At 40.8% G+C, this 21,413-nt stretch overlaps 1 protein-coding gene across 2 annotated transcripts in view; it reads right to left on the bottom strand.

Annotated features, from left to right (window-relative positions):
• Positions 1–21,413, bottom strand: part of Hmcn1 (hemicentin 1) — a 442,116-nt gene that overhangs the window by 22,752 nt on the left and 397,951 nt on the right. For both annotated transcript variants that reach the window (XM_028874743.2, XM_037211335.1), the window contains 14 exons: positions 20,867–21,136; positions 20,225–20,395; positions 19,935–20,105; positions 15,640–15,810; positions 14,722–14,892; positions 14,100–14,270; positions 13,780–13,950; positions 11,757–11,906; positions 11,042–11,179; positions 9,842–9,963; positions 8,901–9,138; positions 2,151–2,213; positions 853–972; positions 263–397 (listed from right to left, as the gene is read on the bottom strand). In XM_028874743.2, coding sequence (XP_028730576.1) covers positions 263–397; positions 853–972; positions 2,151–2,213; positions 8,901–9,138; positions 9,842–9,963; positions 11,042–11,179; positions 11,757–11,906; positions 13,780–13,950; positions 14,100–14,270; positions 14,722–14,892; positions 15,640–15,810; positions 19,935–20,105; positions 20,225–20,395; positions 20,867–21,136 — 2,262 coding nt within the window. The remainder of the gene's footprint in view (positions 1–262; positions 398–852; positions 973–2,150; positions 2,214–8,900; positions 9,139–9,841; positions 9,964–11,041; positions 11,180–11,756; positions 11,907–13,779; positions 13,951–14,099; positions 14,271–14,721; positions 14,893–15,639; positions 15,811–19,934; positions 20,106–20,224; positions 20,396–20,866; positions 21,137–21,413) is intronic.

Genomic DNA, 21,413 nt, shown 5'->3' with positions numbered 1-21,413 from the left:
GTTCACATGTAATTCCAGTTCTGAGAAGGTAGAGATAGAGGATCTTCAGGGCTAGCTAGCCAGATATATCAGCTAAATTAGTGAGCTCAAGTTTTGTGGAAGACATTGCCTCTGTAAACAAAGTGCTGAGCAACTGAGGAAGACACCCAACGCTAACCACTGGGCTCCACACACATGTGCACAGCCAACTGTACCCCCACACATACGTAAGTACACATACACATATGTGTGCATAGCACATACATACAGACACATGTTGTACCTTGACAACTGAGCCCATCAGAAGTTCTTCGGAAGCCTGTTCCACAATGGACCACACAGCGATAGGATCCAATGGTGTTGTCACAGTCCTGACCAGCATGACATGTATGTCCACCCAAAGCACACTCATCAATGTCTACAACAGAAGGGGCCGTCACATTGAGGTGAACTGAAAAACAACTAACTTGAGAACTTGCTGTCAAGCAGGGACAAGAAGCCATAAGATATTTGAAAATATCAAAGAATAAGAAAGCTTGAATTTTTTGGTTGAGTCATTTAAAGTTACTAAGCATGCTGTGATGTATCTGTAGGCCAATCACTGGATTAGACTATTTATAAATTAGGCGACTTTTAACAAGTGAGTTGTTCTCTCTGGGATCTTCAGTGAGGTATCCCAGACATCCCTAATTTCCAGGCGCCTTTATGAAAGCAATGGCTGGCCAGTATTCTCTTTCTTACTTTTTCAACCATATATAAGGGTTTTTCTGTTTGTTGCAAGGCTGTGGGCAGAGGAAACTGGTAGAAGACTGGCCTACCATGTTTTTTTCTAGGGAAGATTGTTTTGGTCATCGGATTTAGTTTGGAGGCTACCTTGGCAGGTTCTTCCATCGGCAGCTATGGTGAGGCCTTTGGGGCAGGAGCAGTAATAGGCTCCAATGGCATTGTGGCAGGTATGGGAGCAGGGATTCCCGGCTGTGCATTCATCTTCATCTAAAAGAAGACACAAAAGGCCATCAGTGTGTAAAACTCCTGCTTCCTAGGAGCTGCTCAAGTCCATGAGAATAATCGTGTCTAGATGCCTAGGACTTGGATGAAATATAACAGAGAACACTCTAAATGACACAGAATAAAACTGCTATGGAAAAATTAACTTGGAGTCTCAAAATTATTGCTGATAGTGAATATGTTTAGATTTTTATTCTAAAACAAAAATGATAGCTAAAACACATTTATATTTACTTCGACCTAAAGGCTCCTTAGCAGTTACAACTTATTCTGCAAAGCATTCTTCAGAGATAGGATTTTTACAAAACTGTTCTAATTTGGACAGCAAATCTGGAGAACAGAGGTTAAGTGAATGCTCTCAGTCACTAAGGCTATTACTGCCAGGGCTGAGCCTTGACTGCAGTCTAAACACAACCTCCTGCCAGTCCACTACATTCTGCAGGGCAGTGGAAGAGCAGCACTGTGCATGCCAACATGAAATCCTCAGCCATTTGCTAAGCTGTGACGTCCTGTGAGGGACAAAGCTGGATTCCCAGTTACTTGCAGGCTCCCTATCCCGTTCTGTCCCATGACTGAGCAGTTCTGTGGGTAGGTGAGCTCGTGTCCGTTCACTGATAGCCCACACCCATCGAGCCACTGGATGGAGATTAATGCTCTCTGTTCACTCCATTCTGTCCCTGGTCACCATCTCTGATACACTAGACTGTGGCCAAACTGAAGCCGTATGGGCGTCGTCATCCCACTTAACCTCAAATGTAGTCTGTCATTTGATACTAGGCAATCTTAAGCAGTGTAACTTCTCTGCATCTCCATTCCTCAGGTATCAAGTAGAACATTTGTAGGCAGCTGTGATGATTAAATACCTAGGAAAATGGTAGCAGCAGTCCACAAAAGGATAATTATTAGTTGAGCCAGTGAGACGACTCAGCAGATAAAGGTGCTTGCTCTCAATCCTGATGACCTAACTTTGATCCCTGGAATCACATAGTGGAGCCAGACATCTGCCTCTTACAAATTTTCCTTTGACTTTGTCATGAAGAGCCATGGCTTTGTCAGGAGCCACCACATGCCCCCTTCCACACTAAATAAATAAATGTAAAGGAAAGATAACCATTGCTGACACTATTGGGAAATGAAAATATTTTATTCACTCCTATACTTACCAGCACAAAAGGGTCCCACTGAATCTAAGGTGAAGCCAGAGGGGCACTGGTTACTGCGATCTCCTACCGAAGGGAGGAAAGCACAATTAACTGGCCTGTTAGAACACTGGCACCCACTGCCATCCCAGTATAGCCTTCCCTGGGAAGATACATCAAAGAGGAAATAAAGAAAACACAGTATTGGAAACATGCAAGGATGGAGAACTTCATGTTTTTCCACCAGGAGTTAAATGAACTGGTCCAGAGAATGTTGGCAAGCTGACACTGGAAAATTTTTTTTCAGTTTAAGTTATACACAGAAATAGAAAGAAAACAAAATAATTTATTCTGTAATAGTTAAAGAGAACACAAAGATAACTGTGTATGCCAGGCACAGCCACAGATGCATCCTGTTGTCTTAACCGCTGGTACACTTTCATTGAAGAAGGAAGGATGCTGTGTGCAAACAACTGAAATTCATTGCCTTAACAGAAAATTAACATTCTAGGCAGGAGTCCTCATTTTTTTTGGGGGTGTGTGTGTGTGAATCTTCTCCATTTGCAATATTGAGAATTTTGAAATTGAAATTCTTGTGTGTGACTGTTTTCCTGTTCTGAGCAGTTGAGGCAAGGGCAATGGGCAGGTTGAGTTAGAGCAAATTTAAAGTAGATATGAGGAAAAAGGTCTTGGGAAGAATCTCTTTCCTGAGAGCATTCAAAGCACGAGGGAGGGAGTGGGAATAAGGTGGATGGAGCAAAAGCATCTGGCGCGTGAACTACATGATGCCTCGCAGTGGTTCTCAGCCTTCCTAATGCTGTGGAATAATCTTTTTGTACCCTGTGAATATGTGTCACTCTGATTGGTTTAACAAGAAGCTGCATGACCAATAGCTAGGCAGAATTTTCAAGGCAGAGAGGACACTGGGAAGAAGAAGGGAGTCACAAGGAGACATGGAGGAAGCATGACATGTAGGAGATGAGGTAACAAGCCATGTGGCAGCGTGTGAATTAATAGAAATGTGTTAATTTAAGCTATAAGAGATAGTTAGAAACAAGCCTAAGCTATCAGCCGAGCTTTCATAATTAATAATAAATTATCATGTGGCTATTTGGAAGCAGGCTGGCAGGACAGAGAAAGATCCATCTACAACCCTTTATACAGTTCCTTACGTTGTGGTGACCCTCAACCATACAATTATTTCGTTACTGTTTTATAATTCTAATGTTGCTACTGTCACAAACTGTAATGTAAATATCTGTGTTTTCCAATGGTAGTAGGTGACCCCTGTGAAAGGGTCATTCACCCCAAAAGGGTTCCCAACCCACAGGTTGAGAACTACTGGCTTAAAGGTTACTATCTGCTTCATTTCATTCAAGCCTCCTGACATCCTTACTGCTGTCCTGATAACTAGTTTTCAGATGAGGCATCTGAGAGTAACAATTTAGAAACTGCTTAGGAGCAAAAGCTAGTGCGACAGTTTTAAGGAATAAGTCCCCTTAACTTTAAACTGCTGAGTTGGTTATTACAACTTATGTTCAGTTATCAACCTATTCCTACATCCTTTAAACTTAACCAGTATGTATGTAGGGTTCCATGTTGGGGATGTACTTGTGAGAAAAATCATGTCATAGAAACATAATTCATTATTATCATATAGAAGCTTTGCATTTTGGGATATAATTGGGAGAGATATTTTTCCTTAGGTAGCATTTGGAAAATGTTGTGGAAGGAGATTCCTTATCTGTTATTATGATAAAGAAGATTATTAAAATTCAGTGCACAGAGCCGAGTGTGATGGCCTGTGCCTGCAATCCTAGCACCTGAAAGGGTAAAGAAGGAAGATGGTGTGTTTAAGGTCTGTCGTAGACTATTATTTTAAGATATGTTACATTTGTTTATGCTGTGGAATATTTGTTTAATGATGCAAAGATGTGTTGCATTCTTTAATGTTGCATTCGTTTAAATCTGTGAAGCTCTGATCTTTGCCTGTATAAAACACCTGATGGTCTAATAAAGAGCTGAATGGCCAATAGCAAGGTAGGAGAAAGGATGGGCAATGCTGGAAGGCAAAGAGACTAAATAGAAAGAGAAATCTGGGATGAGAAAGAATGAAGAGAGATTAAGGAGTGAGAAAATAAGGGGCCAGCCACACAGCCACACAGCCACACAGCCACACAGCCACACAACCACACAGCCACACAGCCAGCCATGGGGTAAGAGTGAAAGTAAGATATACAGAAGTAAGAGAAAGGTAAGTTGGGCAGTGGTGGCGCACGCCTTTAATCCCACACTTGGGAGGCAGAGCCAGGCGGATCTCTGTGAGTTCGAGGCCAGCCTGGGCTACAGAGTGAGATCCAGGACAGGCACCAAAACTACACAGAGAAACCCTGTCTTGAAAAGAAAGGAAAAAAGAGAAAGGTAAAGGCTCAGAGGTGAAAGATAGATGGGATAATTTAAAGTTAAGAAAAGCTGGCAAGAAAGAAGCCGAGCTAAGGCCCAGCATTTATAATTAAGAATAAGCTTCTGTGTGTGATTTGAGAGCTGGATGGCAGCCCTCCCCCCCCCAAAAAAAATTAAAAAACAACTAACATTTTGGTGTTCCAACATGGGCACATAGAAAACTGAACAACAAAGGTCAGTTCAGGCTATTATAGGGAGTTCCTAGTGGAAAAAGTTTTGAAAAGAAAAGCCCAGTGAGTGGGAAAGGCCCAGGGACAGGTTTCAACAATTCCAAAAATGTATAGGAAAGTCCCCACCATTTGTTCCTTGCTCTGAAAGACTTTGATGTAGGAAGGAGACTGCAATTATAGAAACTTTGAATGTATATACTACATATTAAACATTCGAAGCCTTGAATGTATGTACTATAAATTAAACATTAGAAACTTTGAATATATATATACTACATACTAAACATTTTCACATGATTTAAATATGCAATGAATTTTTAAGGAATTCAACTATCATGTTGAATTTGTATCTTATTCTCCTTCATTTTATTCAGAATGTAACAAAGAATTCTTTAAGTTACTTCAGGTCCCCCGCCCCCTCTCTTCTCCAAAAAAGCACAGTAGGATTTTATAGGTCAGTTTAGGCATATGGCTAGTTTTCTTTATCTAAAGATTCTCACATTAAAACAAGATATCTTATTACAAATTATTTTCCTTTATTCATTCTTTTATTTCCATGTGTATATGTAGTGTATGTGTGTTTGCACACATGTATATGGGTACACTTGTCTGTGCCTGAGTGTGTGGAATCCAGATGTTGATGCTATGATGTCTTCCCTAACCTCTGCTTATCCACCTTGCTTTTTTGAGAAAAAGTCTCTCTCTCTCACTGAACCCCAGACTTGCCATTTTTACTACATCAGTCGACCTGGGAGGCTCCAGGATCCTTTGGTCTCTTCTGTGCTGGAGATACAGGCATGTGCCTCTCTGTGTTTGGCATTTAAGTGGGTTTTGACAATCCAAACTCAAGTCCTTTTGCTCGTATAGAAAACACTCTAGCCACTGAGATGTCTCCCTAGCCCATTTTTTTAATTGAATTTTTATATATGCCTGTGTGCATGCCTGTGGGCCACAGTGCTCACATGGAGGTCAGAGGATAACTTGGAGAAATTGGTTCTCCCCTTCCACATTTGGATCTTCAGGTCATCAAGCTCAGTGTTAAGAACCATAACCCACTGAGCCATCTCATCGGCCCCCCAGTCTTTACATTATAGTAAAAGTAGATTATTTTGAATTATAACTGTGATTTTAATCTGAATGTGGAAGACAGCATAAAGTACTTGTTTGTGGTTATAATAATGGATTATAATAGTAGAAAATTTGAAAGTCTAAAGTAAAATCCCCTATAACTTTTATCAGTTGAAACAAACTATTCAGTTCATTGACACCTGGTGTTTCCATCTAGTCACTATTAATCCATGCTTCAAATGTTAAGTATGAAAATATTGACTAATAATTGCCAAGATTTATGAATAAAAAATCATTTGGTGAGCTTATCAAAAATATAGATTCTAGCTGGGTGGTGGTGGTGCATGCCTTTAATCCCAGCAATTGGGAGGCAGAGGCAGGCAGATCTCTGTGAGTTCAAGGCCAGCCTGGTCTACAAAGTGAGTTCCAGGACAGCTAAGACTGTTACATAGAGAAACCCTGTCTCAAAAAACCAAATTATATATACATATACATGTATACATATGTATATTCTGGATTGATGAAATGATTCATCAGGTAAAGGTACTTGCTGCCAAGCTTGAAGACCTGAACTGGTACCTGAGGCTGATGATACAAAGATGTTCACATGGCTTTAGGCTTTAGCCTAACATGTAGAAGTATCCATGGTGGGAGGAGAGAACTGACTCCTGAAAGTTTTCCCTTGACCTCTACATGTGTGCTATGACATTCATGCTTGTCAACACTCTCACACACACAGTAGATGCTTTGACTTTCTATAATAATTATCAAGGGAAGACAAATAAGTTTGTTCTTAATAGTATGAGTATTTCCATAGTATCAGCCAGGTGTAGAAAATGCAGGCTTTATCACAGTGCACACTGCTTTTCAATCATTATTATGCCATAAATATTCTCTTCACTTGTGTAAACTTACAGTAGTGTCTAGTACATGACCAACACTCAACAACTGTTAGGAAAAAGAATGAATTAACTATTTCTTGAAAATTGTTTCAATGATTCGTTAAGAGGCTATTAAACATGTGTCGTAATTTACATATTATTTCCAACGTCCAGAATGTTTATTTATTATTTTTCTGTTATAAAGAACACTAGGTGAAACCTCTAGAATAGTTATGTTGGGCTATTTCTGTGATTTTCGTTAGGACAGATTTTTGAGCACAAAAATGTGTTAAACAACCGAGAATGCAAGTGTGCCCCCTGCTGGTTCCTGGGAAACTGCAGGTGCATCTTTCAAATGTAATTCACGTATCATAGAACCACAGGTGCAGGGGCTGCAACAGAACTGAAGTGTCTTTAAATGTGTTTGCCTATATTGTGGGACCCAGATTGCTCAGTAACAATCTCAGATGGTACAAAGTTGTTCACGTGGCTTTAGGCTTAACATTTAACATTTAAGCCTAACTTGCAGACCTAGTCATGCCTGTGGTCAGCAATCACTTTTTCCTCCGAGGCACGTCCAATATTTTGGCGCTGTGATGAGATTTATTTCTCTACAAAGTTTGTGATCAAGGTTTTTGCATAACCACCAAGGAAAGCTATGCATGCACTGTGGGGACTGCTGAGTAAAATAAGTGAGGAATAAACTCCGTTTGTCATCTGCTACTACTGTCATGCGGCAGAGGAGAGCTGAGACTAACTCACATGAAAAGTAAAGCATAGTAAACATTCTACCTGGCTATGAAGATATCTTTATATTAAAAAAGAACAATGGAGCCGGGTGGTGGTGGCGGTGGCGGTGGTGGCGGCGGCGGCGGCGGCGGCGGCGCACGCGTTTAATCCCAGCCCTCGGGAGGCAGAGGCAGGCAGATCTCTGTGGGTTCAAGGTCAGCCTGGTCTACAGAGCAAGATCCAGGACAGGCACCAAAACTACACAGAGAAACCCTGTCTCAAAAAACAACAACAACAACAACAACAACAAAAATGGAGTTACAAAAAAAGTCAATTAAAAAAAAACCCAAATGCCACAGAATATTGAATTGACTGCTGCAGTGGTTTTGAAGACTGAGAAGGAATACTGGGGACCAGACACTTCAAACAAGCACACATCACAGGGGAGCACTTCAAGGTATGGGACTATCTTTAGAAAATGGAAAGAAGTTCAGAAATGATGTATTACATGACAGTTTCCAGGAATGAGAAACAATATTGTTATAACTACTGCCCCACAGTTTTCGGAAGCCACAAATTACCTAAGGTAACTAGATGTTCTATTTTTTCCTGGAAAAATACCATTGTAGTAATTGTCCCTTTATCATAGGAGTCGTGGTGTGGATGATAAACTTTATGGCTACATCAATCTAAGTCCTAAGTGCCTGTTAAGACATGTCTGTACAAACTCTTATTTTCACATTTTCTCTGTATTGTTTCTCTGCTTGATCCAGGCTACTTGGGCCTTCCTGAGTGACAACATCAATATATTCAATAAAGAGAAGAAAGGGCTTAAAAGAAAGCAGCTTTGAGAATCTGAAAATTTCTGATTAGCTTAACCTCTGATGTACTTTACATCATATTTCAGGGATTTTGAAAATTCATCGATAGATACATTATTCAAAAATTGACTTTATTATCTAAAGAAAAGTTATTTAGTCAGATAATGTATATTTTAATCCTCTCTAAGAAGATGGACTGGAACACCAATCCTGCCAGGTACTATGACGCGGCATCCTAGTAAACTAAACGCAACTGAACAAGCTTTACACAGGGCTAACCTACAACAGAAACAAAGAGCACAGCACACGAGGAAAACCGCGCTCCAGCATGCTAGGTCTGGGCCTTCAAACTACTATGTTGAACATCTTCAAGGCTTTTACAAGGAACAAGATGCGGGGTTGGAAAGATGGCTCAATGGTTAAGAGCACTGACTGCTCTTCTAGAGGACCTGTGTTCAATTCACAGCACCCACATGGCCGCTCACAATTGTCTGTGACTCCAGTTCCAGGGGACCTGGCACCCACGGCAGAATACCAATGCACATAAAAAATAATCAATTAATTAATTAATAAAAGAAAAACGAAAAAAAGAAAAGAAAAGAGAACAAGATGGCAGCAGATATTTGGATTTTTTCACATTACCTTTGGAAATTGAAGCATGGATTTTAAAACCCAGCGTCTCTTCCAGCTGGTTATAGTTAGACTCCACAGAAGATGCATGAAGGGTTTCTACTAAGAAGGGCATTTTCCCCCAGGCCTGATCGTAGAAAATGGTGTGGTTCCACGTGTAGGGGACACTGATGCCATCGACGGTGAAGAGGCGGGTTGAGTAGGCATAGAGCTGCCCAGGTCCTGTTTGAACGTAGTCCTCCGTGTAATCCTACGGGAAAGGACTGAGGGTCAACATGGCACCTGGCGTTTTTCATAGTGTACTGTGAGGTGTGCCGTGAGGGAGAAGCAGCAGCCTTAGAGAGTAACACTGGAATTCTGGATAAAACTGCAACTGTACAGTAGTCTTCTGGAAAATAACTCCTAGATTGATTCTTTTCATTATAATCAGGTTTGTAATTTATGGTCACAATTGGTGGTTTCACAAGACACTGTGGTTGTAGGTCAGGAACAAAGCAAGTTGTACAGAGACTATTTTCTCCACTCTGTAAGTTCACAAAGTGTTTTATTTTTCCATTTCTTTCAAGTTAAAAATTTTTGAAATTAAAATATAATTACTTCATTTCTCTTCCCCTCTCCTTTCCCCTCCTCTTTATCGATGGTACACAAAAAACTTCTTACAGGGATCTGTTCTCTCTTTCAGAAGAGAACTTAACAAGTGGCTTAAATCAGCACAGCGGCTCTTCTGGCTCTGCCACACTCGGCAATAAAAACACTCAGAGAGATGTAAAAGCTGAGCCCCTGGAGACTTCTGAGCAAAGACCAGATGGTTATTTACAACCTTGCTGGAGTAGTAATTTATCCCCAGAGCCAAGCAGTAAGAACCAAAGACCCCTGTGCTCTGTCTACAGGGCTTTTGTCCCCCACCCCCCCATCCGCACACTAATAACCATGGAGAACTTGTAACCTGTTACCTTCACACTGACTTCAGCAGGTGACTGGAGCTGCAGGACATAGCCACTCACAATGACATCGAGCAGCAGAGCGCCATCAGAATCCAAGCCCCGGGCCACGTGTGTCATCCGCAAGACCTCCCCTGGGAATGACAATGCATTTGTTTGCACAGCAATAATAATAACAGCTATTATTACTATATATATGGTTTGTGGAAGCATAGAGAAGACTGATCTAATATTATAGTTTTATTTCAAATGTAAATAAATATGTAAGAGAATTGTTAGCACAAACACTTCCCATTAAAAAGTTAGCCTTATTGAGTTGTCTTCCAAAATTCTATTTGGTAAAAGTATAGCATTTGGTTATGCAGAAGGTTTCATGTTTTAGACTCAAGCAATAACCAAACATTTCTACACAATTACTGCCTATTATATGGGCCAGGCAACTTCACCAGGGACCAGCAATGCCCACAGGCCTAGCTACAGGGTTTTGTTTTTTCCAGAGCTTCAGCAATGTTTAAAGGGCATCTTCGTATGTGAATGGATATCAAAAGCCCCCCCTGTCCTCTGTACTGATTAAACATTGGTTAAGGAGCAGCCCTCCCTCACGTTCTTCCTCAAAGGTCAATCCCATGGAGACTGGCCCACTCCACGGAGGCTGAAGTGGAGCTTTGTATGAACCTTTGTGAATACAGGAAGGGCCGCAAAGGGCTAACGCACGATGCTTAGGACAAAAGCAGAGCCGGAAGCATTAGTGTGCTGGGCTTTGCTTCCATCTGTTAGGTAAAGAATCGTCATAAATAGATGAGGTGACTCATGGTTAAAGACAAGGCTCTGATTAACAACAAGAATGATTTTCCTTTGTTCTTCATGTTTTAAACCCCTCAAAGGTTTCAAGGCAAAGGCACAGGAAGGAAGAGAAAGAAGTTATTGGGTCACAAGTTTACTATTCTGCTTGATAACACACAGTCCCTTACAGACCTTGTACTAGTATCCACTGACAGAAAAATATAAAACTGCTTTTTACATTATTCATGTAATATGCACCAAAAACTTAAAATAACTTTTCATGGGAGCATGCACCAAATTGTTCTTAGTCACGAAGCTTTATAGCAATCTATCTATATCTAATATAGGTATCTATATCTATGTCTCTATGTCTGTCTATCTGTCTGTCTGTCTGTATCTAGTAGAATATTACGTTCACCTGACACTAACCAGTTGCAAATTCCACTTGGGTCTCTCGTTTGAAGACTGCGTTAGTGAGGGTAAAACCATTGACTGCTTCTCCTATTTCTTTTGCTGTTGTCCAGTAAATGGGATTTAGGATAGAAATGATCTTTCTCATTGCTGGACCTAAGAGAAAAAGACAGAGTTACAGAGCAAAATATTTACAGCCAATTATTGTCATAGTATATTATTCACAAGAGTGGATGCTAATGTTGACTAATGTGCAATCAATACATCTTTGTGTATCTTTTTTACTAGCATATACTAGCTATACAAAATACTGGGTTTCACTACAACATTTTCATACATGTACTAATGTACTTGATCTCTCCCCAACCAGTTTCTCTTTGAGATAAAGACAATGTATTATACCAATGACTTAATGTTTTATCCTTTAGAATCTTTAGGTGAAATTAGTAAGATTAAAAAATAAAGTATGTTTTTAAAAAGAAATGTATGGAGGAAGGTGAGATGGCTCAGTGAATCGAGGTGCTTGCGGCTAAACTTGATGACGGGAGTTCAAGTTCTGGGACCCACGGGGTGGGAGGAGAGAACTGATTCTCATAAGCTGCCCTTTCACATCTCTACATATACCATGATACACACATGAATGCGTGTGCACACACAAATAAATAACAACTAACTAATTAAATAAATGTAATAAATAAGTTTATTAAAATTCTCATAAATAGAGTTGACTCACCAAGACTTCGAGGCACATTGGTAATCTTGGCCTGTATTATTCTTGTATCAGAGTTGGGGCTATCTGTTATTGTGGCATCGAGGAAAGCAATTCCAAACTCAACATCATTAATATTCCCAATAACACTCCCTCTGGCTCGCTGGGGTCCACCTATTGAGGGAAGGAAGCAATTCCATCAACATTACACTAAGGAAAGGAAAGCCAGGGCGCAGAGATGCTACAAATCTTTTCTCAGACATCAAAAGAGTCCTAGGGCATCCAAATTTGAAAGCAAAATTAATAGGCTTTTAAAAGATTCCACTTTCACATAACACCCATTATCCCCATAAATCTAGTATCCCTCCGATCTGTGAACATCATAGTACTATTGCTTAAGCCAAAGAATACAGTATGTCCATTCTCACAGTCCAAATAAAGCATGTGTTTGTTGATGGTGATGAAACCATGACTACATTGAGTTTATAGAGAAAGTCACATGTGGCAGTAAACACTTCATGTGCATTAACTCTTTTGTTCCTATCAACAGTACTAGAAGGTAGCCTTAAATAGACACAGTTTGCAGGCTGGGCAAACAAAATTCAGAGAAATGATGTAGCTCTACCATCACTACAGGTCTAGAGAGAGAGGACTAAATACATTATCTTCTTGTCTTCAAAATGTGTTTTGGAGTAGAGACATTTACCTATCTAAATTGATAACTTAAAATTGTGTATGTTTATTGTAGATAATGTGTTGCTTTAAAATATGTATACATTAAGAGGAAAGATGAAATTAACTAATTAGCATATTTGTCACCTCATATATCTACTATTTTTGTAGTGACAGTACTTCAAATCTATTCTCTTTTCATTGACGACTACCGTACGATTGTGGAGAAGGTAGAAAAAGAACATGGAAGTAGACACAGTGGGACAGAGGTCTCCAGTGGCAAAGGGTGAGGGCAGAGGCTTGGAGATATGCTGGCCAAGGCTACAAAGTCACAGCCTTCCACCTGACATATTGACTGTAGAGCAAGTCAATCATATTATTGTTAATAATATAAACCCATGTTCTTTTGTCTACTGTTTCCTTCTTTAAAAGAGAGAAAGATCTTACCAACAAAATACCATCTAATCCTTGTTGCAAGTCACTGCTAGAATAATGAGGTATATTGTTCAGTCTAGATCAGTGTGTGTGTGTGTGTGTGTGTGTGTGTGTCTCATGTGCACGCACCTATATGTACATATGTATGTATGTATATGTTTGTATGTATACATTAGCTCCTTTAGAGATGGGAGTCTCAGCAATCTTGAGCTATAGATAGAGCATTCATTATTGTCTATATCAATGAGACAATTAACTTGAGAAAATTTGAGAACTATATTATAATTTTGACAGCACTGTAAAATTCATACCAAAACAATTTGATTAAAGAACACATATGAAAAGGGTTGGGTTCCTTGAAATCTTGTCGGATTCTGGGACTCAAGCTGTCCATCTATCTAGATGATGGAACACATTATCATCTGAAGGCAGAACTGTTCTCTTGCTCCAGGAGGGAGTCTCCAAACCCTCCATGATCATTTGTGCATAGAGCATGTTTGCTGAGTAGTTGAAGTGGTAGATGCTTCGCCTTCCAGCTTGTCCACTTACATATAAAAAATCACTCACCGTGAATCGTTCTCACCCTGTCAAAAGGGGCCTTCTTGATTATCAGGGACATTTTATTTTTAAAGAAAACTTTAAAGCATTGTAAGGTCCAATAGTATCTTCCCATTTCAACCATATGGAGCGGTCAATATTGGTTTCCCTATAATTTTTAGAAATATGTCCTCTGACATGAAGAAGCCCCAAGGGAGCAAACAGAGGCCAGAACCCAGCTGTAAGTGCTGCTATGGGGGCACATTGTCTTTAGAACTCTCCCTTCCAGAGCTGGCACTGTTTCATTCATTATGGGGTCCAAATGGTAGCTTTTTCTGATTTGCATGGAGACTCCACACTTGTGCTAGCCATGGTCCTGCCAAAGCACAGCTCACTTACTTACCTGGACATGCCTGTGTATTGCATCTGGATACCTGGGTGGCATCTCCTGGACAGGAACGGCCATTTTTAGATGGTACTGGATTGTCACATAGCCGCTTCCGCATCCTTTCGCCTCCTCCACAAGAGACAGAACAGTGGCTCCAACTGTGCCATGTTCCCCAACTTCCATCCACTGTGAACAGGAATGGAATGTTCAATATTAATGAATCAGTTTTAAAATCTTCACTTAGGACACTCCCGATAGGCAAGCGACGGGGCTGTAGCAATGATCACTAAGTGAACAGGTTCATTCCTCCTGCAGACTGGAGTTAAGAAGCTCACCAGGACACATGTCAGTGTTGCACCTCTGGATCTGGGTATCTGGGCCCCCACAGGCTCTTCCTCCATTGGCAGGACGTGGGTTGTCACACGTGCGGTACCTTCGCATCTGCCCGCCATTGCAAGTCCGGCTGCATGTTCCCCAGCCACTCCAGGGGCTCCAGTTACCGTGAGCTACAACATGAAATAATCTGACATGAAACAGAGCTCTAACAATGAGAAGTAAAAGAAACCATGACATCCATCCCCAAGTCAGGAAAGCCCTTCAAGAAATAAACAGAAGACAACCAATCAATAAGTGAATAGCTTTCCAAAGGAGGTGACTGAGGTAATGCTTTGACTAGAGACAGTCTCTAGAAGACATATTCTAATAACGATGGGATTCCCTTCAACTGCTCTGCTATTATATTTAAACTATCCCATGAGCTAGAGGTGATATGGGAAACACAGTCTCCATTCTTGCCGAGCAGAGACTGTAATGTTCAGAACACACTAAAGCAAAACAGCATTTTGGCATCCTAAATGAAAGGTCAAAGAACAAGCAATAAAATACTATAACTTTCAGGTCTGGAGCCCTCACAAAGCTCGACATAAGTGATGCTGACTCACTGTTTCCAACACTCACTTGGACAAGGGTCACTGTTACAAAAATCACTCTGGACGTCACTCCCTTCACATCTGCCCCCTCCGTGCTGTGGCAGTGGGTCAGAACAGTCCCGTGTTCTCTTCCTGGCACCTCCTCCACAGGATACACTGCAGGCACTCCAGCTGGCCCAAGTCCCCCACTTGCCATCAACTGTATTAACAGAAAATCAGATGTGCTCGGTTACGACCTGAAAACGACCATGTTAAGAAATGACCAGAGAAACTGGATGGAGAGGTGGCTCAGGTGTTAAGCGTGTGCGACTCTTCCAGGGAACCCGAGTTTGGTTCTCAGCACCCAAGTTGGGTGGCTCACAACTGCTTGTAACTCCGGTGCCCCTTCTTCTGACTTTTACAGGTACCCACACTGGTGGAGCACACACACACACACACACACACACACACACACATACATACACACATACACACACACACACACACACACACACACACACACATACACACACACACCAAACATAAATAAAAATAAATTTAAAAATATGAGCAGATCAAACCTTGGTCATGTTAGGGTGAGTGACATTGTTGGTGAGGGCAGATGTTATCAGCTAGTGACATTGTTGGTGAGGGCAGATGTTATTAGCTAGTAACTTGTTGGTAGTGATTTTTAACAGTGACATTGTTGGTGAGGCAGATGTTATCAGCTAATGACATTGTTGGTGAGGACAGATGTTATTAGCTAGTGATGTTGTTGGGTGAGGGCAGATGTTATTAGCTAGTGATGTTGTTGGGTGAGGGCAGATGTTATTAGCTAGTGACATTGTTGGTGAGGGCAGATGTTATCAGCTAGTAACATTGTTGGTGAGGGCAGATGTTATCAGCTAGTGACGTTGTTGGGTGAGGGCAGATGTTATCAGCTAAGCGTGGTCTCTGCTCATCTCACCTGGACAGGGTCTCTCACTGCAGACTTGCATCTGGGTTTCTGCTCCACTGCAGTAGGCCCCACCAAATGACGGTGGCGGGTTGTTGCAGAGCCTTGTTCTTGTCTGACTGCCTTTCCCACAGCTTTTGCTGCACGCACCCCAAGGCTGCCAAACACTCCACACTCCATGGACTATAAACAACAGAGGCAGTTTCAAGCCACAGAACCGTATTTATTTAAATAACAAAATTATGCAAATAAATTAACTCCATAGTGAGTTAAAAAAAATCCCACAATCTAAAATAACTAAAGTTGAACCAAAAGAAATATAACTAATGATGTTCTCTTTTTCTCATGTTTGGTTTTCAGAGGGAATTGTGTCCAGGGACATTCAGAAGGCTTAACTAATGCCAAAATAAATGCTTACAATTATTCAAAGGAGGCTATTTTATTAAAATCAAATTTAATCAAGTAACCATATGTAAACAGAACCTGAGTGTTTAAAGACCTAGCTAAGCATTTGTGAACATTTGGTACTCTAGGGAGAGCAGAAGAGACCAGAAGCAAGTCTGTTTAACAGATCTTGATATGCTGTGGGTAACAAGACATTTTCAACAATGCTATTTGGACCCAAGACTGCAAGAGTGCATCTCTAAATGTGGCCTAGCTTCCCACTTCAGTATGTTCTTGGATCTCTCGACAACAGGGTGATTTGCACAGGTCTAAGTCTTTGAACAATTTTCTCCATTACATAATGTTCATGAACTAGAAATTCTGAATAACACACTCACCTACGTGCTAAACAACAGAAGCAAAACTGACCAGTAGTTTCCAAAGAGCGCAATTAAGAACTTCCTTTTGGTAGCTAACACATTACAGCATCAGACCACAGGACTGGAACAGCCTGCCGCTTCCTACCAGGTGCGTGGGCTGAGAATCAGCACTGTGGGTTCCCTTATGCAAGAGTCAGTATCAGGCCAGATTTCCCTCAAAGAGCTTTCTAGATATGGTGCTCATGAAGTATGCTTCTTTGGTTACTAGCTTTACCGAGGTATGAACCAAAAGTGAGGTGAAGACTTGCATCTAAGTATTCTCAACATAACTTCTAAGAAACTGAAATATTAAAATCAACCAATGAGATTCTAATTTTTCTGGTTTTAAAGAAAATATTAAAACATCTTGCATTTTCTCATAATTAATTGATCTCTGATTAAGGTGGCTACTTATTCTCTTGCTTTTTAGACAGCGGCAATCACAATCACATGGACCTACTGTACTCAACAAGAGTTTGTCCTCAGACAATACTGACTAACCCCAAGAAGTTGGGAGGGAGCATTGAAAACCACTGTGCGGAGATTATAATGCTCACAGTCCTCACATATCGACTGCATCACTTCAGACGTTCTGCAGACCCAGGGACTTGAAAACAGCCTAATTTCAAGGACGTTAGTTAACCCAAGTCCAAACCTCTGGTAAAATAAAAATGCATTATTACAGGAGGCTAGAACTGACTGGCATTTATTTATGTCATGTCTGTCTTCTTTCTAGTCTACACTACACAAACAGAAGTTTGAAACTCCTTTTGAAAATGTTTTGACTTTTTATATTTAATTCACAAAGAAACCCTAACTAAGATTAGCTTTTATGACATAAGATGGAGTAGAATTGAAAACTTCTTTTATATAGAGAGATAAACAACACAAAAAAAGAAAGAAAGAAAATGAGGAAAGATAATGTAAACCAGAGAAAGCATACAGAATCATGATGTTTGGCAGATTCCGAAAACCTCCTAAATAGCCAAACCAATCCACAAAGAAGACACAGAGAAGAACTGCTAAATAGGATTTCAAACTACAGCCAGTGCATTTGTTGTAATAGGTGGAAGCTCTGTGAAGAGCAGCATAGGCCCAGGCCAGGAATAGCCACTCTGGGGAAGCCCTGGGGCCAGAGGGCGCTCAGTCCTTATGGGCTGTGCAATTCTCGGCCAGTGGCTTAGCTTCTGTGTGTTAAGCTCAATACTCAGGGTGCATTGAATCTTCTGAAACCAAATCGAGGATATTTTGAGCATAATAATAGATAAATTAATGGTGTATTATGAACCCCCTGAAAAATACTTGAGTCATTACACTACTGAATAATGAGTCTTTATTGATGTAAGTCAATAAAGAAATAATAAACAAAATGTTCTTTGCAACATAAAATGATAACAGCTATACAAGACACAACAGGAAAAAAATCAGTATTTTATGAGACGCATAAGAGTAACTTATGCAGGAAATAATCACATGGATACCAACATTAGTGGGTGAAAGATTGATAAAATGTTTATGTGGTTGTAAAGCATCCCTGCACGTACATACTATCAGGGGAAATAGTAGCACCTGCTAGCTTTGTGACATCCTACTGCCTCCATGGCTGGCATCTACCCACTAGGGTGGCGTCACTAAGCACTCAGTTGAAAAGAGGCATGACTCTCACTCATTGTCTGTCTCAGGGGCACTACTAACAGCATGCCCAAACAATGGCTAAATTCAACTGGCTTATAGATTGTGGCATAACTAAGGAAAGGCCCCCAAATAGTAGATCAATAAAACGGTGGGCAAAATAATTGTAAGCAAATAGTTATCAAACATGGAGAGAAAAGATAACACTTATTTAAATATAATTACAAATACCCTTCATTATAAACACTTTCATTACAAATTGCAAACACTTTCATTCTATAATTTCCTAAGCTGACAATGGAATATAAACTCTCTAATTAGGTATTTATATTTCCTTTACTTTAATGCCATTTACTTTAGAGACTAAAGCAAACCCTTGATGTTTTACTCATGTTAAAGACTTCAGGGCAGTGGGCTTTGTTTGTCTGCCTGCCTGTTTATTTTGGGAGAAGATTATAGGCATGCACCACCATGCCCAGATCAGTACTTTGTTTTTGAAATACAATAGAAATAAAACCAAACTTCTGGTAAAGTATCCCAGATCCAAGCAAATAGACTTGGGCGTTGCATCAGTCTGGGCTCAAATATTCAACTCCCTTTTACCATCTATGCAGCCTTAGTTAATGAATTAGTTAACAAATTCCCATTGTTTTCTAATCTTTTCCTCATGTGCATAGCAAGTTACAATACACAATTCAGTGACTGTTTCTTTTTGAGGGAGCTTTATCTTTTTTGATGATTCTCTCTCCGTTTTGCTCCACTAATGCTCTCTTTTGAGTTTATTCAATATGCTTATCAAGGTTAAAACTTACTCTCTACTTAATAGTCTATGTTCAATAGAACATTTCATATTCTACCCATTCAAGTGTTTAGAGATCCAGATATCATCAAATCAGAGTACATAATAAACATTGTCAAGAGTCTAGAATAAATGAAACGTTCTTGACTAGTCCTTCCTCTCTTCTACAGGTCTTTCCTAAGAGGTTCACAACAAGGACCTCTTTCCCAGTACCCCTTGACTACCTACATGAGCATGGCCTCCAAGCTGCACCAAAGGGCTCACCTCCTAGATTTCGTTCAGACAAAACAGGTGACAAAATTAAACTCAAACACAGTTAATTCCCAGAAGCCGAAATGAATTTCAGAGAGAGGAACTTTTTCCCTCTGAGGTCTGAGATGACCAGGTCACTGTGAACCACTCATTGCCTGTGACCATTTTTTCCACACACTCAAAGAATTGTATGGAGGATGAAGCCAAAGAAAAGATAGTAGAGATGAGAGATGGAAAACACACACAGTAGAAGCACTGGCCAAATCCTTGCATTCAGGTATACCTGAAAGAAGAATTCTCTGCCTATGTGAGTTTGATTCTGTCAGTTGAATCTGAAAGGGGCATGGAATATGAAGTCAGCAACAGCAGGGGTACCAAACATCTGGCATGACCTCCTTGGCAAGGCAGATGAGCAAGACAGCACACGAGAAGCTGCAAGCATGCTCCTCTCCATTAGCACACTTCCTGGCAAGTATTTAACCCCTCCAAACTCATTTCCTTACCTGAAAATGGATGACTAGATAAGATGTCACCTGAAGTCCCCACCATTTTTCAAATCTGTGAGTTAGTATATATTTGAGTTTTTGTGCATGATTAAAAATACACCAAGTGTGTAACCACTTTCCTGTTCTGTGGAGTGAGATATTTTCCCACAACAGAGTCATTTCTTTACAACATTCTTTGTAAAGCAGGAAAAGAACACAGAGAGTGGGCAGATTCCCAAAGATGGAAGCCATAACATCTTTTCACAATGAAGGAAGAAAGGATCTTAACTCCAGGACAGGAATTAATATATAAAAGCTTGGCTGGTGTGTCCTCACCTGGGCAAGGCCTAAGGTTACACATGATGATTTCCACAGCATGCCCTTCACATGGCCGCCCGCCATGCTGAGCCGATGGGTTACTGCAAGTTCTGGTCCTGGTTTGGTTGCCATGCCCACAGCTTCTAGTGCATTCTTCCCAGAAACTCCATTCTGACCAGTGACCGTCGACTACAGGAAGGTAAAACCATTACACCATCAGGTAAATTCAAATGGCAAGCACTAACCCGGAGGCAGCCCAAAGGTAAAGAATAGACACTCCAATCTATTGAACACCTGCAGAAGTATACCTGGGCACAACTTATTTTGACAGTGCCGTGTTTCCGAGTCTGACCCTTGGCACAGCCTCCCACCGTTGGCTGGACGTGGGTTGTCGCACAGCCGACTCCTCTTCTGGATGCCTTTTCCACAGCTGACGCTGCAGGGCCTCCAGGCGGACCACAGCGAAAAGCCACCATGCACTGCAAATGAAACATTGGGGTGTTGTCGTCTCAGGTTGGCAAGTGAACACGTCGAAGTCTCATTTCATTGAGTTTGCATGCTGGCTGTAGAGCTGCGTGTGATTGCTGAGGAACAGCCATGGAAGCTTTGCTCTAAGGGTAAAATTAATATCTAGAAGTGAGAGGTTAACTCAATAAAATTCCCTCTCAGATCCTCTGCTGACTCAAGTGGTCATGGCTATGGGGAAAGTAAAAGATAAAAAAGTTTCCATATTGCTTACCCTTTATATATACATATGTATATATATATATATATCATATACATCACTTTCTGAAAATTTTTGCTTAGTTTTGAATGAAAATTTACTTTAGGATTCTGAATGGCTAGCATGGCCTTTGAAGACTCTAAACTGTGTTGTTTTAATCGTATTAGCTGATAAACCAGAAGGAGACTGGGAATCTGAGCTGTCTCGGGTTCTGCTTCCTACTTACCTTGGACTATGACAGGCACTCTGACAAGGACAGAGCCCATCAAGTTTCGGGCAACACACTCATATTCAGAGGTATCTTCCTTGCGAGCAGCCGCGATGTATAAGGAGCTGTTGGAAAGCATGGTGAGTCGGTTATCCCAGGGGATGGGGTGCCCTTGGCGGGACCACGTGATGGTTGGCTGAGGTTCACCAGTTGCTTGACAGTCCAATATGACTCTGCCACCAGCATCCACAACAGTCTCCACTGGCTCAAGAGCAATAATGGGAGGACCTGTGAGGAAAGTAGACAGTGACTCTCAGTTGTTAAGGGGTTATATAAACATTTTATCTTATTAAAATGTGATGACTTTATTCTGAAAAGAATGATAGGGCTTTGATATTGAGTAGTAGGAACTAAAGAGAAAAAATGATGATTGTGGGGTTTTGAGTTGGGCAATGAGGTTTGTGCTTAGATAAGTGAATAACACACAAATGAAGGAAGAGATCTGATGGGAGGCAGTGGGGAGTGGGTGGTGATTTGTATTTTCTTTTAGGACATTGCCTTGAGG

The sequence above is a fragment of the Peromyscus leucopus genome, chromosome 15, assembly GCF_004664715.2.
Source record: "Peromyscus leucopus breed LL Stock chromosome 15, UCI_PerLeu_2.1, whole genome shotgun sequence".
Classification (NCBI taxonomy): Eukaryota; Metazoa; Chordata; class Mammalia; order Rodentia; family Cricetidae; genus Peromyscus; species Peromyscus leucopus.
This window is presented reverse-complemented; position numbering and strand designations above follow the sequence as displayed.